The following is a 12,923-nucleotide window of genomic DNA, read 5'->3' as shown; positions in this document are numbered from 1 at the left end:
TGTCTAACTGGATCAACATTTCTGGTGAGTCACACACAGCGGCGCATGTCTCTGGTAATATACTCCGAAATGATTATTTAGCATGCTCCTGTTAATGAAGCACTCCTCCTCCCATCAAAGTTTTTATCCTCTTAATATCTTGCAATCATCATTATATGGCACTGTGTGCTTACTATTGCTCATTTTACCTTTCTACCCAGCTAATTCTTCTCTTATGATTACGCTATATAAGAAATGCATAATAACTAAATAAATAAAATAATACATACCTAAAAAGTCCAATGGTAAAGAGAGTGCTTCTTCTAAGATCATTATAAGAGGGAATTGCTGATAATGATAGATAGGGGCTCAAACTGATTAGCCTCACCATAGGTATCACCAAATAAACCCCCTTACTCCTGCAGGAGCACATTGACTGTAGATTGGGTTCAGATTTTGTACTTTTAACTTCAACCAAATAGGCATTATTAGCTGCGTAATACAAGATTTCTTTTGGATAAGATATGGGTAATTAAAAACCAAGGAGAACATAAAGAATAATCAGTTACCTTATAATTAAACATTAAATTAATTTATCCCAGTTGGTGCCATAATCACATTACCTCCATGTCTGTAGTGATTACAGTGTTATCTTTTTTGGATTATGAATATATAAATTGCAATTCCCTTGATTTCCCCTTTACAGTCACCTCAAGAGATTGTACCAGTCTTATTATATTATCCTTTAACTGTAAGATCGGTGTTTTACAAGGCGTAATTATCTACCCAGAGATAGAATTACCTGATCGTACTTATGAAAATGTGTGATTACAGCAAACCAGTATTTAAAGCATTTTGTTATATAGATTGTGTGAGTTGACTGTAGTTTTCTGATCCGATTCTATTCCTGTACTCAGTGAAGAAACATTGATTGTAATGGGACCACTGTCAATGGCTTCCATCTGGTTACATGTGTTATGCTATGTAGACAGCCCACTTTTAAAATAGATTTCACGGAGCTGATCACTGTACCTCTGACAGCTAATCTCCCTACTCTCCGTAGTCATCATGATCTGTCCATTAAAGAAGCCCTCCCATGAAGAAATCTGTGCATAGGTGTTTGTAATCTAGTGTGTTTGTGTTATTATACTCGCCTAACGCCGCCCTCTCCGGGATCTAGCTCCGCTCTGCTCCTCTTCTCAGTGACGTCACCTCTCTTCTCTCTCCGGGTCACGATGCCGTATGCGTGAGCCCAAAGTCTCTATTACAGTGTGACTTATGTAGCCTCATTCTTACGCTCCATAGACTTACATTGGAAAAGTCACTTCTAGGACCCGCAGAGTTCAGTATGACCCACAGAGTCTGCACATGGGTGACACCACCTTGAAGAGGAGAACGGTGCTTGATCCCAGAGAGCGGGGGGAGGAGAGGATATTAATACTCTAACATTACACTACATGCACATATACACAGGGCTTCTTTAAATTACACATGATGTATGTGCCAGATGCTCTTTGTAGATTTTCTCCACTCCGGCTAACAGGCGCTTTCACACTCTTTTCCAAATTGTATAAAACATGTTAAACTGCCTTCTTAAAAAATCATGTTTAAAGCAAAATATGCAGATACACATACAGTTTTAGGATATTTTTCCCTCTAGTTGCTCAGGCGACATCGATAATTTCTGTACTGCCAATTTCAGGCAGGTAAGAGTAAGGACACGATACCTTCTGGTAACGTCAGGCAGCCGTTGTGCCCTGTGTGAGCTGCACCAGGCTCTGGTGTCACCAAGGTTCCCAGATTGGTGAGCTTAGCTTGTGCATATTGTCTTACCTTCAGCTATGTGTGTGATCATCAGATATCGTTGCAGCATGACAAGTGTTTTCTACATTTAATTTTTTACTTACATTAGTAAACTTGCTTTTGAGATTAACATTTCTTTTTGTTTCTCGCGGTTGACACTTGATTCTGCAGATGCAAACAAAAGAATGGAGCTTACTGTGCAAGCAACGGAATATACCCAGTTCTGAAGATTACTCTCTCACCAGCAGCTTAGGCGAGCCTGTGAAAATCCGAGCTTGGAACATCGCAGGTTTACCTTCGGACAGCTTCTCTGTTGACAATGGAATTATCATTTCGTAAGTTATTTTCTAGGCTGTTTTTCAGCTTCCAGACCTGGAAACACAAGTATATATATTTAACGTTTTTTTCCCTCTAAATACATTTGGAATTTAGGTGATAAATGAATGTTTGAGTGCTCTGTAAGTCATTGTTCCTGATTCATCAAAGCTTTTACCCATGTTTTCCGGCATAAAAAGCTTTGGAGAGTTGCACACTTTTAGAACAGCATAAGGCTGTGTTAAAATTTGGCAACTTTTCCCTTCACCCATGACAGCACCACATGAGAGAGGGATCCGCCCCGCCAGGACAGGAACCTACTGAGACATAAGGGGCGGCACCTCTCCCCCGCTTCAGTTGGGTTCCTGTCCTGGAAGGAATCCCACTGTGGCGGTGCCTGTCATGGGCGAAGAGAAAGAAGACCCAGGCCCGTCCCGGCGCGGGAAGAACAGGTAGCTTACCTGTAGCGCCGGCCGTCGGGTCCTGGAAGCGCAGTCCCCGGGGTCCCTGGGGCTCCGGGTTCGTGCGGGCGTGGATGGGATCCCGGTGGCTCCGGGAAGCCCCCACCGCGCCGCCCTCCCCTCGCGCACGCCGCATCTCGATCCCCGTGGCAGGGGAGAGACGCTGGCGTCTTCCGGCCGCTGACGTCAGCGGCGCTTGGAATGCTGGGTGCGCCGGCTGACGTCAGCAGAAGGCGACGGTGTAATGGCGCCGGGTGCGACGCCGGCCGGCTTTCTGAAGCGCTGGGCCGGCGGTTGCAGGGGGGAGGGGAGGAAGACGCTCACCAGGCGGAGGCATGCAGATTTAAAGGGGAAGACAGCGGTAGATCGGCGGTGCAAGATGGAGTCCGAGCAGGAACGTTCAGCGTCCCTGCCTCCCTCACAGCCCTCTGGCAGAAAGCATGGAAGCCATTCAAGCAGCAGTCACCCCAGCCGCAGGTCGGGGCACTCCTCAAGGTCCAAAGAGCGCGGGTCAGGTGCTCCGACGCAGCCTCCAAATCCGGTACCCTTGATTACGGGTGGTGAGTGATCTTCGTGAATGTCAGCAGTATGTTAATAGGGGGTTTTTCTATTGTATGCTTCACCCTGTAGGAAAGGCCCAGAAAAGCAGGAAGCAAGAAGAACAATAGGGATTGTGCTATATGTAAATCTCCCCTAGCAAGAGACTGGCAAAAAGATCTCTGTGCTTCGTGCATTCAGCGAACTATGGCGGAGGAAGCACCTAGTTTCGCAGCCAATCTAATATCTGCCCTCAGGTCAGAAATGGAAGGCTCAATTAAGTCCTTATTGAAAAAAGGGAAAAAAAGCAGGAAGGATTTCCCTAGTTCCCCCTCAGATTCCGCATCAGTATCATCTCAGGCGGAAAAATCATCCTCCTCAGACTCCTCAGATAGTGACACAGGGGGTAAGCCATGTTTCCCTGTAGAAGATACAGATGCCCTCCCTAAGGCCATTAGAACCACAATGGGCCTACAGGAAGAAAGGGCGGCCAAAACCCTAGAGGACGTCATGTTTGGGGGGCTTCAGGAGAGGAAAAAACGAACCTTCCCAGTAAACGCGAAAATCCAGGCGCTTATTGAGAAGGAGTGGAAAAAGCCTGAAAAATCGGGGGCCCTTCCATCCGCTTCTAAGAGGTGATACCCCTTTGAATACAAGGATACGGAAATATGGGACAAAGTCCCAAAAATAGATGCAGCGGTGTCCAGGTCTTCCAAAAGGTCGGCCCTGCCCTTGGAAGACGCAGGGGTTCTTAGAGACCCGCTAGACAAAAAAGCGGACTCATATTTGAGGCATGCATGGGAAGCAACAGCAGGAGGTCTTAAGCCGGCGATAGCGGGCACCTGCACGGCACGCTCCCTCATGATCTGGCTGCAGCAGTTAGAAGAGAAGCTGGCGTCAAGGGTCCCAAGAGAGAAGATCTTATCAGACATGTATCTCTTGCACGGGGCAGCGGCTTTTCTGGCAGATACCTCGGCGGACTCTATGCGATTAACAGCCAGAGCAGCGTCACTATCAAATGCTGCTAGACGCGCGTTATGGCTTAAAGGCTGTCCGGGTGACCTTCAGTCCAAGACCAAATTGTGCTCTCTCCCCTGCGATGGCCGATTCCTGTTCGGCAAAAACTTGGATGATATTCTGGAGAAAGCAGGCGATAAGAAAAAAGGCTTCCCCAGATTCCCTATGGATCAGAGGAGACAGCCCTTTCGGAGGGGAAGATTCAATAGAGGACGTCCTCCCGCTGACAGGAGAAGATGGGAGGATAAAAAGAAGAAAGAATCAGGGTTTATGTTTGGTGGAGGCACCTCCACCTCCAAAAAGTCACCACAGTGACGCCAGTATTCCAGTAGGAGCGAGATTGGCACTCTTTTTCCAGGCCTGGGAAAAGATCTCCTCCAACACCTGGATTCTGAGCATCCTAAAAGAAGGCCTGAAAATCCCCTTTATTCGTCAGCCAAAATCCGTGGTCGTCATCACACCTATCAGGAAGATGACCGAAGAACAACTGGCCTTAGAAACAGAAATCCTGAGCCTGATAGACAAGCGGGTACTGTCCGAGGTGCCACGCTTACAGGAAGGAAAGGGGTTTTATTCACCCCTTTTCCTAATAAAAAAACCGGATCAGTCGTTCAGGACAATCATAAATCTCAGACGCCTCAATCTATGGATAAAGAACCCGACCTTCAAGATGGAATCAGTAACTACGGCAGTGAAGCTGCTACATCAAGATTGCTTCATGGCCGTAGTCGATTTAAAGGATGCGTATTACCACATCCCTATCCATCCAGATTACCAGAAATACCTGAGGGTAGCGCTTTATATTCAGGGCACACTAAGGCACTTTCAGTTCAGGGCTCTTCCGTTTGGCATATCCATAGCCCCGAGGGTCTTCACCAAGGTCATAGCGGAAGTGACAGCCTTTCTCCGGATTCACGATACGGTCATAATACCATACCTGGACGATTTTCTTATAGTGGGCAGTTCAGAGGACCACTGTACAGCACAGCTGACTCAGGTGATCAACACCTTGCAAGAGTTAGGGTGGATAGTCAATTTCAAAAAATCAAAATTACAACCCCTAAAGAAACAGACCTTCCTAGGATTTATACTGGACTCAGAAAGGCAAGAGTGTCTGCTCCCAGAGTCCAAGATAGAGAAGGTGCAAAATCTGGCCTTGGCAGGCCGAAACCAACCATGTATGACATTAAGAAAAGCAATGTCCCTGCTAGGTACCCTAACATCCTGTATTCCGGCGGTCAGGTGGGCTCAGTTTCACACCCGGCAACTCCAGTGGGAGATACTAAGAGCACAAAGATCGCTAAGAGGGCGTTTGGAAGGAAAGCTGGAGCTTTCCTTAAAAACCAGAGACTCTCTCAACTGGTGGTTGAACGAGACAAATCTGACCTTAGGAATACCATGGGACAGACAGGCGACAGATATAATTTTAACAGATGCAAGCTCCTCGGGGTGGGGGGCACACCTAAGGGGCCTCATAGGTCAGGGTTCCTGGACACCTCAAGAAAGGAAGGCATCCTCCAACCTGAGAGAACTGTGTGCAGTGGGCAAGGCCCTAAACCACTTCATTCCGCTACTCCAGGGTCAAGATGTACGCATCATGTCAGACAACAAGGTAGCAGTGGCATACATCAACCACCAAGGAGGGACAAGATCACACTCCTTAATGGAAGCAGCAACAAACATTCTGAGCAGGGCAGAGGATCACCTACACTCCGTGACAGCCCTACACATAAAAGGGGCAGAAAACATAGAGGCAGATTTCCTGAGTCGCAATACCCTGAGGCAAGGAGAATGGGCACTAAACCGATCCATTTTTCAAAAGTTAATTCAGCTTTGGGGGGAACCGGTGATAGACCTCTTTGCAAACAAGCACAACAGGCAAACAGAAAGGTTCTGCTCTCTAAACCCAAGGGAAAACCCATGGGCAGTGGACTCATTGCACATCCAGTGGAACTTCAGACTGGCTTACGCGTTCCCCCCAGTAGCTCTGATCCCGACTGTGGTAAGAAAAATCAGAAACGATCAAGCCAGGGTGATTCTAATAGCTCCATTTTGGCCAAAAAGGCCCTGGTTCGCTCTGCTACGGAAGATGTCCCTCTCCGATCCTTGGGTTCTGCCAGAAATCCCGGACCTACTAGCTCAGGGTCCAATATTACACGCTCAGGTCAAAGGATTCCATCTGACGGCGTGGAATTTGAAAGGTCGCTTTTAATAGATAGGGGGTTCTCCCCTGGGCTGGTGGCCACTCTGCAAAAAAGCAGGAAACCGGTGACTACTAACATCTACGGCAGAACATGGGATAAGTTCCTACAGTTCTTGGGTAAGCCGTTAGGGAAAGAACCTCCGATTAGTGACATCCTAGAGTTCTTACAATCTGGGTTGCAGATGGGGTTAGCAGTAAACACACTTAAGGTTCAGGTGTCGGCACTAGGGGCGCTCTACAATTGCAAACTGGCATCAGATAGGTGGATAGCCAGATTTATTAAATCCTGCCATAGAGCTAGACCTATTCCAATACCTAGAATAGCCCCCTGGGATTTAAACCTGGTGTTAGAAGCCCTTACAAAAGAACCGTATGAGCCATTACATCAGCTACCCCTAAAGTTTTTGACCCTAAAAACGATCCTGTTAGTAGCCCTCACATCAGCCCGCAGGATAAGCGACTTACAGGCTCTCTCAGTAAATCCTCCTTATACGCAAGTCTTTCAGGATAGGGTAGTGTTAAGAACAGACCCCAGTTATCTGCCCAAGGTAGTGTCAGATTTCCATCGGGGTCAGGAAATTGTTCTTCCATCCTTTTGCGAAAATCCAAAAAATCTGGGGGAGGCAAAATTCCATAGTCTGGATGTTAAAAGAGCTCTTGTAGAATATATATCTGCCACTAGCCAGTGGAGGAGGTCACAGTCCCTATTCGTAGCTTTTCAGGGTGCCAGGAAAGGCTATGGGGTTTCAAAAGGGACTATTGCTAGATGGATCAGGGAAGCCATTAGTGTAGCCTATTCAGCTAGTGGTATCCCGATTCCTGACGGCATCAAAGCTCATTCCACCAGAGCCGTGGCGACCTCCTGGGCTGAAAAGGCAGAGGTATCAATCGAACAAATTTGTAAGGCCGCTACCTGGGCCTCACCTTCAACCTTCTTTAAGCACTATAGATTAAATCTATCCTCCTCTGCTGACTTAACCTTTGGTAGAAGGGTGCTGCAAGCGGTGGTCCCTCCCTAAGGTGTTTCGAAGTCTCCAAAAATCTCTCATGTGGTGCTGTCATGGGTGAAGGGAAAACCACCATGGTTACTTACCGGTAGCCGGTTTTTCCGGAACCCATGACAGCACCCGTACATTCCCCCCCTTTTTCACTGTATGGTGTGCACAATTAGTAGGGTGTTTTGAGTGTTGTGGTGTTGGATAAACATGTAACTAACCGGGAAGTCCTCTCAATGCTCTGTAACCCAACTGAAGCGGGGGAGAGGTGCCGCCCCTTATGTCTCAGTAGGTTCCTGTCCTGGCGGGGCGGATCCCTCTCTCATGTGGTGCTGTCATGGGTTCCGGAAAAAACGGCTACCGGTAAGTAACCATGGTGGTTTTGTCATTCTCACTCCATTTTTGCCCAGCTCCGATAAAGTGGATGAAGCTGGGTTGGTTTAGGGGCATGGTTATCCCGCTCATAGAATCATAGAATCGTAGAGTTGGAAGGGACCTCCTGGGCCATCTGGTCCAACCCCCTGCTCAAAGCAGGATTCGCTAAATCATCCCAGTCAGATGTCTGTCCAGCCTCTGTTTGAAGACTTCCAATTTCATGATGAGCGTTGGCATTCCTTACCTCACAAATCTTATTTCTGTCCCCAATTGGAGTAAGATTTTCGGTGAAGCACACACACAGGCGTGCATGGCACTCATCAGATGCATGCACCATCTTAATAAATAAGGAGTGACTGACTCCAGCACGCCCTCTTATCAAGACCAGCACCCATATCAAGATCGGCGTCCTTGTCAAGAATGGCATGCACAACACTCGTTTATATGAATCGGGTCCCTTGTGTAGCCTAGGCTAGGCAAGCTTAACAAAAAGTATTTGTTTCTTTGACTAATGGCCCATCAGAATTAGAAGCATTTGGACTTTGGAATAATACCTTAGAAATATACTATACACTATTGGATTTACCAAATTTTAAAACATACTAGCATAAAGGCAGAGATGCTTACCTGCCCAGGCCTCCAAACAAATGCACTATCCAGATGCAGTGGACCCATGTGGTTAAGATGGCCACAACACAGGTGCAGAAATACCGATGAGGCAACCACTCACACCCTACCAATCCCAAATTTTATTCAAAAATACTTTTGGATATTGTGATGTATGACTGTAAATTGGGTTTTCTGTATTGAACAATGCCATTTTTGTCTGTGGGTTTTGCGTAAAATAAAACTGATTACTTGTGGGTTGTGTTATTGGAAACAATGATCCACTGTTATAGGTGAGAGCCTGCTACATCAATAAAAGGCACTGCACAGCTCCCATTGATATCAAGGCATTAACTAATTTCCTTCAGAGCTAGTAGTTTTGCTATAAGGTTTTAACTGATGGCATGTCATGGAGATTGTCTTCCCTAGTAGATTTACAGGCCGTTGGAGGCAACATGAAGGGATCTCCAAGCCAGAAATTGCCTTTCACAGACACCATTTTTTTTAAACACGCGTAAAAACATTCTGAATTTTTATAATTTTGCATAACTATTTTTGTTACTTTTTTCATTTTTAAAGTTTTTAAACATGTTTTACTTTCTGGTGTGTTTTTTTTTTTTTAAACCTATTGAGAAGCCTATAGGAAAAAAACACTAAGAAAAAAAGCTCAGGAGACTGCTGTGTTTGGGAAAATACTCTACTTTATCGAACCAAATGTATTATAAATAATCTTCTTTTGTAACATTCAAAATGTGAACCTCAGTTAATAACCCATTCTTGGCAGGAAATAAATAGGACTGCTAATTTTCATATTAATGCAAATGAGCTTCTTTATAACGAGAGAGACTAGAAAATTATTCAAGCAATAAACCCAAATGTAGACACAGACATGTATCCGATCCATCACATATTGAGCACGGAGGATTTGGCGCTGGCCAGTAATAATATCCCGGTCACTATTAACCTTCTGAAGCAAGTTAATGCACTTTCTGTTAGTGACCACAGTCACACAAATAGATATTCAAATCATGAAACAAACAGCCATTATCATTTTTAATTTCTTTTGTGATTGTCTAATTATACTAGTACTAAGTTTGTTTTGTCTACTGCTCTTCCTTTATATGTTTACTTTTATGCCATCCTTTCGTGATAGGGACGCAAAAAATATGAATGTAAGGGAATGTTATTAACTGGTTAGTTGTCGTCATTCATGCTGATGGATCAGTTTGCATCTGGGTTGATAATGTCAAACATATGAACACTTCTAGCTTCTGCAAGGAGCCAAATATGACACACTGGACAGATTCTGCACCTAAAAGTCGCAACATACTAAAGTGTAGAATATTGGAGGTCATTTTATAAAATTTCATTCACATGCTGTAGATAAAAAACTGCAGGTTTGAGGGAACTTATAGGGAATCTGGAAGCAGAATTTCATCCTCAACTATTTATATCCACATGCAGCTCTTTCAAAGTCTTGTCCAACAACACCTTGACCTAGACCAATGATCCCCAACCTTTCTTACCCTGAGAGCCACTTTCAACTTTGAGAAAGGGTTGTGAGCCACATCCAGAGACCTCCCCCAAATAGTGCCATCTATCTCCCGCCTTACTCAGAGTCCCCTTTATCAGTATAATCACAGCCAAAGCTTCCCTACATAAATCACACCACTGCAGTATAATTGCATCTTCAGGTTCCCACCTCACCTTCATTTGGTGTTGTTGCATCAAGCATTCCCTCCATGCTATCGCATTCAGCGACAACCACCTCCTCTATCTGGTGGTACCATCCTCTGTCCACCAGAGCACTAACTGCTTGGCCAGTAGGTGTGCAACCAGATCTGATCCTCTGTGTAAGGCTAGACACAATCACCATAAGGAGACCTGCTCTTCATAGCTGTCTGCTAGACCTGGTGCTAATGGACTAAGTTGGCAGAGAGTTGCGAGCTGCACATCATGAGCCTACAAGCAATCTTTTCATATATATATATATATATATATATATATATATTGTGAGGTAGCGCTGTCATTTAAGTAGGGGATCACTCGCTTGGCAGCCACAAAATCAGATCCGGCACAGGTTTTCCATAAACCAATATAGTCCATGCGGTTTATTAAACATCATAAACCATGACCAGCAATATGTAAACGGCATAGCGTCCATGACAGAGCTTCACTCTGTTAGCAATGTCCAATACGCAGGCTTTTCAGCCTCACAGTTATATCTCACCCCGTCAAGGTTCTCTCATGGCTGCTTCTCCATACTGCAGACATTCATTCCCTCCAGGGAACTCCATGGGTCCAAACATTCACCCATGTGACCTACCCTGGCCACCTTATATGGTCCGTAGCCATGCCCACCGGGTCACATGTCTATGACCTCATCACAAGTCCTTCACACACACATATACACTTTACAATAGCGTTTTTAAACACACCCCCTGGGTGGGTTTGTAGGTAACTAGTCCGACACATTGAACCAGCACCTCAGCAGTATCACTGCTGATTAACACACACATAAATCTCCATCTCAAGGCCACCCACCTTGAGATACATAACGGTCATTCAGTATCTTGCCATTCATCCACTCTCCTGGGACATCCATACAGCACCCCCTAGTGGACATAGTGGTCACTACACCACAATATATAATATATATATATATATATATATATATATATATATATATATATACACGTTACTTTGTCCTGTTTTCTGAGAATAGCTGGAATTGTCCTTGGAAGAGCTACATTTGGATATACATATTGTAAAATATTCAATTTGTCATTTTACCTTTGCCATGTAAAAGTGACATACATAGTTAACTTTGCAGAAAATCATCCATGTGAAGAACATTCTTCCTGCGTCGACCTCCATGTTCCATCAATACCAGATCTTTACAGTATCTGTCATGTACAGCGTGATTCAAAAAAGGAAGAAAATTGATGCAAACACGTGTGCATGTTTCTTTTTAAATCATTTTAAGATGAGTTGCAGATCAAAAGACGTACTGCAAAGAAGTGAGAGCTCAGGCTTTCAGCTCAATACCTTGTGGCCTGCTGTTGGTACTCTAACCTTTAGTCCCATCCTTCTTAGGCTTCAAGGCATTGTATGCCATGTAATCCATGTAAAAATATCAGAATTTTCTGTAATTGAATTGAAAAGAAAGGAAATTTCAAAGTAAATATTGCAACTCACCAGTGTTATAAGTGAACGGTGTTGGGTTCCGCTCTCACACATGACTTATGGCTTTGTGTATGTGGCGCTTGGTTGGCACCATTTGTCAGAATTGATTATATCCTGGTTTCGTAGTGGGCATGAGTCTTTATAGTTCCAAATTATTAGGTAAATGTGCTAGCTTGCTTTCTCATATCTATATATAGAAGATGGTAAAGAAAAAATATACCAAAGTATAAATGTTTTCCAATTTTGTCATAATTCCCAAGAAATCCAGTTCTTAAAGACCTTGATTTTGCAATATGACAATTGTCAGGTCCATAATATTATCTGTTTTACATTTATCGAGATTTTTAGGTTTAAAGGTTTTTTTTGTCTGGAAATTAGTTTTTTTATAGACTCACATTTCATAGAATCGTAGAGTTGGAAGGGACCTCCTGAGCCATCTAGTCCAACCCCCTGCTCAAAGCAGGATTCGCTAAATCATCCCAGACAGATGTCTGTCCAGCCTCTGTTTGAAGACTTCTATTGAAGGAGAACTCACCACCTCTCGTGGCAGCCGGTTCCACTCATTGATCACTCTGTCAAAAAGTTTTTTCTAATATCTAATCTGTGTCTCCTCCCATTCAGTTTCATTTCATTGCTTCTAGTCTTTCCTTGTGCAAATGAGAATAAAGATGATCCTTCTACAATGTGACAGCCCTTGAGATATTTGTAGACAGCTATTAAGTCTCCTCTCAGTCTTCTCTTTTGCAAACTAAACATTCCCAAATCCTGCAACCTTTCATCATAAGACAGGCTTTGCAGACCGGTCACCATTCTGGTCGCTCTTTTCCGAACTTGCTCCAGTTTGTTGATGTCTTTTTTAAAATGTGGCGCCCAAAACTGGACACAGTATTCCAGATGAGGTCTGACCAAAAAGGAGTAGAGGGCAATAATGACTTCACGTGATCTAGACTGTATGCTACTGTTAATACATTCTAGAATTGCATTTGCCTTTTTTGCTGCTGCATCACACTGTTGACTCATATTCAGTCTGTGATCTATTAGTCTACCCAAGTCTTTTTCACATGAGCTGTTGCTTAGCCTTATTCTTCCCATTCTGTATATGCTTTTTTCATTTTTATTGCCCAGATGTAGTACTTTGCATTTTTCCCTGTTAAAAACCATTCTGTTAGTTGCTGCCCACTGCTCCAATTTATTTATATCTTTATGAATCCTCTCTCTCCTCTAGTATTAGCTATTCCTCCTAGCTTTGTGTCATGAGCAAATTTAATCAGTTTACCCTCAATTCCATCATCTAAATTGTTGATAAAGATGTTGAACAATACAGGGCCCAGGACAGAGCCCTGTGGTACCCCACTTGAAACATTCTTCCAAATGGATGTGCAGCCATTTACGACCACTCTTTGGGTCCGATCATGGGTTATGATCATTGGCTTTTACTTGTTGAAA

The 12,923-nt window shown here is 44.2% G+C and overlaps 1 protein-coding gene across 1 annotated transcript in view; it reads left to right on the top strand.

Annotated features, from left to right (window-relative positions):
• Positions 1-12,923, top strand: part of DNAH7 (dynein axonemal heavy chain 7) — a 529,416-nt gene that overhangs the window by 368,557 nt on the left and 147,936 nt on the right. The window contains exon 46 of the mRNA XM_073546702.1: positions 1,954-2,117. Within this exon, the coding sequence (XP_073402803.1) occupies positions 1,954-2,117 (164 nt within the window). The remainder of the gene's footprint in view (positions 1-1,953; positions 2,118-12,923) is intronic.

The sequence above is a fragment of the Dendrobates tinctorius genome, unplaced genomic scaffold, assembly GCF_039654945.1.
Source record: "Dendrobates tinctorius isolate UK_male_01 unplaced genomic scaffold, ASM3965494v1 ptg000150l, whole genome shotgun sequence".
NCBI classification, from domain to species: domain Eukaryota; kingdom Metazoa; phylum Chordata; class Amphibia; order Anura; family Dendrobatidae; genus Dendrobates; species Dendrobates tinctorius.
Note: the sequence above shows the minus strand (reverse complement) of the source record. Positions and strands in the feature narration are given on the sequence as shown.